The sequence below is a fragment of the Eleutherodactylus coqui genome, chromosome 12 (assembly GCF_035609145.1).
Source record: "Eleutherodactylus coqui strain aEleCoq1 chromosome 12, aEleCoq1.hap1, whole genome shotgun sequence".
Lineage (NCBI taxonomy): Eukaryota > Metazoa > Chordata > Amphibia > Anura > Eleutherodactylidae > Eleutherodactylus > Eleutherodactylus coqui.
In genome coordinates this window covers 130258744-130264743 of record NC_089848.1, presented here as the reverse complement: position 1 = coordinate 130264743, position 6000 = coordinate 130258744, and the positions used below count along the sequence as shown (strand labels likewise).

The 6000-nt window shown below is 46.9% G+C and overlaps 1 protein-coding gene across 9 annotated transcripts in view; it reads right to left on the bottom strand.

The window, feature by feature from the left end:
* Nucleotides 1-6000, bottom strand: part of KIAA1217 (KIAA1217 ortholog) — a 392222-nt gene that overhangs the window by 54621 nt on the left and 331601 nt on the right. For all 9 annotated transcript variants that reach the window (XM_066585321.1, XM_066585329.1, XM_066585323.1 and 6 more), the window contains one exon: nt 2332-3143. In XM_066585321.1, the coding sequence (XP_066441418.1) occupies nt 2332-3143 (812 nt within the window). The remainder of the gene's footprint in view (nt 1-2331; nt 3144-6000) is intronic.

Genomic DNA, 6000 nt, shown 5'->3' with positions numbered 1-6000 from the left:
AGTAGTAATAGTTCTCTCTTGCTCTCTCTCTGTGGTCCCACTAGATTTCTTATTTACAAGCAAACAAATATGATTTTGAAATGGCGCAATAACCTGTAAGACAACTGGATAGAAGAGGATGACTCCGGTTTTGCTATCTTACTAGTGATGTTATGATTGTAGGAGGCACGAGGCGTGGCGGAGGGAGATGGCGAATATAAAGGGTGGAGGATTGCTACTGAGTGTTTGATTAGTATTTGCATAGCGCAGCACAAATACAACCCTACGAGTATCAATCTACAATCGTCATCCTCACACACACAAAATCTGGGAACAAAGCCATCAAACCTAAGAAACCCAGAGTACCGGCTAATCGGATGGAAGACAGAAGATATAATATACATTCAGAAGAGAGAAAACATCTGCATGGAGGCATATACCGAGTCACAACACGGCGACCAAGCAACCAGACACTGACTACTCGCTAAAAGGAATTGTGCTCGCACCTTAAAGAGCACCGGTCATACCCTCATGTGAGTAGGGCCGGCTGCATAGCTTTGTAGCTGCGGCCCCGCAGAATCCGACAATGTATTTCTCTTGTTTATGCTTACCCCTGTTGTCCCGCTAAGGCTCCTCTTAGAGTCTCCTGCCGAGGCTGTGAAGGTGTCAAATGGGCGGTCCACCGACTGAGTAATATCAGACTTGAGTGACAGTGAGTGTTGGGGACCACCCATGTGACACATTCACAGCACTGAGAGCTGAATCTAAGAAGTGCTGGAGAGAAAGGGTGAGCATAAAGAAAAGAAAATCGTGGCTGCAGTCAGTGGTGTCCAGGCTGCAAGGCTATGTAGCCGGCCCCGATGGAAAGAAGTCATGGCAGGAACTCTTTAAGAGTATGCTCACTCACACAAGATAACTGTTGGGTGCTTAGGTGCCCGACAGCTGTCCCAACAATTAGTGCTCCTGTGCTTTTACACTGGAGCGATAATAATAATCTCTCTGAATGGAGAGGGAGCGTGCCAGAGATCTCTTCCGACTGCTTACCTATGTCTGCAGTAAACAGGCAGTCGCTCATAGATGAACGACTGCTTGTTTACAAGGACCAATAGTTACTTAGTTTATAAGGGAGCTAAGAGCGAAGCAGCTCTGACAAGTGAGCGATTCTTGCTAACTTGCCCGGTCGGGTCCTGTGCCTATGGCGGTCACCCGTGGGCGCTCCTTTGAGCAAACGTTTGGGCAACTATCGACCCATGTAAACGTTCCTAAGAAAGCATAAAAAGGATACCAAGATACCTGCTCCATGACCCATGTAGAGGCTGACTGACAGCAGTCCAACGCATGAGCCCCAATGCACTACCTTTATTACTGAGCCACTAAGGATCTTGATAACACAATGAGACGAAAGAAAAATAGCAATAGTACAAAAACATTGGTGAATAAACCCTTAAAATACACGTCAAAAACAAAGAACGTTCAAATGTAACAGAGAATTTTTGATTTCGTCATAGTTCATGGTTTTGGTAACACCCACCGTGTAGCCATGAAAAGTCTACAAACATTATTATACTACTCATGCAGGTTAGTGGGTTAGCACTAGCAGTAATGTACAGTACATGCAAATGTAAGTGTGAAGGACCACACAACTCCGGTATGGTGAACCTTTGCTAATGGTATGGAACCTCATTTTGTGGTCCGAATTCCTATATACAGTATAGGTCCTAATTATGTAGTGGTCCTTTTTAAAGGGAAAGAGATATTCATAATTAGGAAGGAAGTACAATTTTTTTTATTCAAGGGGTTGTCCAGTTGTAAACTATTGATGGATAGTCCATCAGTAGGAGATTGGTAGTGTCTGCCACTTAGGACACCCTCTGATCCACTGTTTGTTGGGCCCGTGTGTTCATGCACTGAGCAAATTTCTGCAGGAAGCAGACTGCTCCATTTCCACTGTAGTGGCCAGGATTGGTATTGCAGGCAAAGTTCCCATTCACTTCAATACCTGCAATTCGACGCCTGTCCACTGCAATGGAAACTGAGCCGTCTGCTCCTTGCAGAAAGCAGCTCAGTGCACAAATGCACTGGCCTGGCGAACAGCTGATTCGCGAAGATCCGTGCAGCAGGCCCCCCGCCAGTCCACTACCCATGACCTATCCTGAGGATAGACCATCAATAGTTTACAACTGGAGGATCCCTTTAAAACCTACACAGGCTAGAACAAAATGTCATCTTTAAACTATGTCCCTCATAGGTTGGACCTTAACTGTGCATAATAATGTGAATGTCTACAGTATAGGGTCATCTAACGTGTAGACTCAGACCATAAACGTTCCATGGGACTAAGATCTTCCTTACCGTGTATAGTTATCTTTAGGCGCTCCATATCCAGCATACATCTGCTTTTCAGTAGAAGGTGGGACTATATCAGCCATGCCAAGTATCCCAGCAGTGTTCCGGACTTTGGCCTCCACAAATACTCCAGGCCCCTGATCCTTCTTAAAGGACTGTCGGATTGGAGAAGACCTTTCACTGTGTATACCATGAGCATTATGTCCATGCATCTCCATCATCCTTATATCCGTCACTCTGTGCGGTGAGGCTGGAGGCGTTTTAGATCCAAGCGTTGGCAAATGACTTTCCGAGTGTTTCCGATTCTTTTGCCTATAAACTGATTGTTCCATCATTTCCACTTGCATAGAAGCGTTTGAATAAGTGCTTGAAGACCTCATTGCCCCTCTGTGGAAAGCAAGAAGGTGATCTGGCATGTCAAGAGGGTGCCCGCCATGTGAGGAGGCGATGCTCATCCGGCCCTCGTGGTACATGTAGGGATCGGCATACATGCCGTCATTTCGCATCAACTGGACATTTTTATTGCCCATATCCTCATCCGGTTTCACGTCCCTCCTTTCCAAAATGGCACTGGGGCTAGGCGATATGGATCTTGTGACAGGCAAACTGGATAACCGTTCCCTTGGCATTGTGGTGTTACTCTGCCCCACTGGTGGCCGCCCTCCGCCATATGGAATCCTGGATGGAGAAGGCGGCATGGAATGCGGCACGGGGGTAGGAGGTGGAGATATTGGGCCTCCATGAGAAGGGTATGTTGCTGACCCAGGCCGGTGGACTACTGGGCCTTCCCGAACGTTGTAGGAAATATCTCTTTGCATCTGATGGAAACAAGAGGAGAATTTCGTGAGATTTCATACTCAGCAATATTTTTGGCCACTTTCAGCAAAATTGTAAAGAAGTTCATCTACCGAACATGTTGTAATACATTCTAATTTGGATTGAGTTCTCTCCCTGGATAATTTACGGTTACCAAGCTGCGCCAACCCAAACAGCAATTACCAGTTCTGTTGTGCGTTAAATGTTTGGGAAGGTATGAGATATTCAAAATATTACGGTCTGTTATGTACTACGTGCAGCCAAGAGACCCGCTGCTTAAAGGGGATGTCCAGTTGTAAACTACTGAGGGCCTATCTCTAGGATAATTCAGCAACAGTAGATAGGTGAGGGTCTGTGATTCGGGACCTCCATTGATCAGCTGATTGCTTGGCTAGTATGCTTATGCACTGAGCTGGTTTGTGCAGGAAGCAGACCGCTTCTTTCACAGTGCACTGATTCCCATAATGGCCCCAGTAGTAACAAGGTTCCCCATAGTGGCCCCAGTAGTAATGGTAACCACCGTAGTGGCCTCTTCAGTAAGTGTCCCCTATATTGGTGGCCCCAGTAGGAATAGTGCCCCCCCATAGTGGGTCTAGTAGTAATTGTGTCCCTTATATTGGCCACAGTAGTAAAAAGTGACCCCCATAGTAGTCCAAGTAATAATAGTGACCCCCCCCCCCCCTATTAGCCTCTGGTTAGTGGTGACAGGCTCTCACACAACCGCTGCTGCAGCCTGGATGAGTGGGTTGCCTGTTAGGTTGCTGCACAGCCTGCGGGCCACATAAAATGAAATGGCGGCTCGGATCCTGCCTGCAGGCCTTGCGCTGGACATGTGTGCACTAAACCCTGAGCGGTGAGCATTATTAGGTCTGCATGGCTTACATGAAACATAAATATATCAAAAAGTTGCAGAAATTGTCCCGAATTAGAAATAAGGATCTGCTTCTTTCGCAAAAAAAGGCGCCTCAGCAGTCCGTGGTCGTGTCTGGTACTGCAAGTGAGTTTATAAACTTGACTGGGGATCAATTGCAATACCAAGGACAGCCACAGAGGGACGTAGCGCCGCTTCTGTGGAAATAAACTGATTTTTTTCTCATTTCTCCTCCAGGACAACCACTAAAAACCAAACTGAATGAACTCATCGATTGCAGCATTCGTTATACGCCGTATATAGAACAGATAATATCCTCTTATTCCTCCCAAATACTGACGGACGTGCGGACTGAACAAGCGCGGCTCCCGGACAGACAGACAACCGGTCTGCGGGATCGGGCACATATTTGTAGCATAATATTAGTTCAGCAATATTTCCCATGCCAAAGAGAAAAATTCAGACCACGTGAAATCTACCGCAAGGAATATTTGCTGCCAGCGCGGCTTCCCCGACCGTCCTCCAGGGAACGGCAGAGGCCATAATTAGGTTGGCAACTTCATTCGTCTGGCTCATATCAGACCCTCGGCTGGCGAGATGAGGGGCACAAGTCACATCAACATAAAGTCCGCACCCTGGAAGGAGCAAGTCTATCAGAGCGACGCCCAGGGAAATCCAAAAACAGTTGACTTTTCTATAGTTAAAGGGGTCCACCTATGAAAAGAAATGGGACCCCACCAATAAAGAGAAGGTCCGTGGTGGGTCTTAACCACATGTGACCTGTGTGGTCGGTCGCACAGGGCGCTAGTCACCAGGTTTTAGGGAGGGCACCAGGCGAATGTAGGTGGGGTGATTGTTCCACCTGCCCAGTGTGTCATGGAGATATGTGAATCATCCTCCTCCTGGCTCCGCCACTCTGATGCTCCAAGCTGCCACTGTCAGCCCATCAGCATCCACACAAAACAATCATTTAGTTCTGCTACTCTATTCATGTACTCTGCTTGGTTCTGCTACTGTATTTGTTATGAAATTGGTTGTGGATCTGTATTTATGTTATCGGCTTGGTTCTAGGGCAGTATTTATGTACCGAGCTTGGTTCTAGGGCAGTATTTACGTACTGAGCTTGGTTCTGGGGCAGTATTTACGTACTGAGCTTGGTTCTGGGGCAGTATTTATGTACCGAGCTTGGTTCTGGGGCAGTATTTACGTACTGAGCTTGGTTCTGGGGCAGTATTTACGTACTGAGCTTGGTTCTGGGGCAGTATTTACGTACTGAGCTTGGTTCTGGGGCAGTATTTACGTACTGAGCTTGGTTCTGGGGCAGTATTTACGTACGGAGCTTGGTTCTGGGGCAGTATTTACGTACGGAGCTTGGTTCTGGGGCAGTATTTACGTACGGAGCTTGGTTCTGGGGCAGTATTTACGTACGGAGCTTGGTTCTGGGGCAGTATTTACGTACTGAGCTTGGTTCTGGGGCAGTATTTATGTACTGAGCTTGGTTCTGGGGCTGTATTTATGTACCGAGCTTGGTTCTGGGACTGTATTTATGTACTGAGCTTGGTTCTGGGCCTGTATTTACGTACTGAGCTTGGTTCTGGGGCTGTATTTATGTACTGAGCTTGGTTCTGGGGCTGTATTTATGTACTGAGCTTGGTTCTGGGGCTGTATTTATGTACTGAGCTTGGTTCTGGGGCTGTATTTATGTACTGAGCTTGGTTCTGGGACTGTATTTATGTACTGAGCTTGGTTCTGGGCCTGTATTTATGTACTGAGCTTGGTTCTGGGGCAGTATTTATGTACTGAGCTTGGTTCTGGGGCTGTATTTATGTACTGAGCTTGGTTTTGGGGCTGTATTTATGTACTGAGCTTGGTTCTGGGGCAGTATTTATGTACTGAGCTTGGTTCTAGGGCAGTATTTATGTACTGAGCTTGGTTCTGGGGCTGTATTTATGTACTGAGCTTGGTTCTAGGGCAGTATTTATGTACCG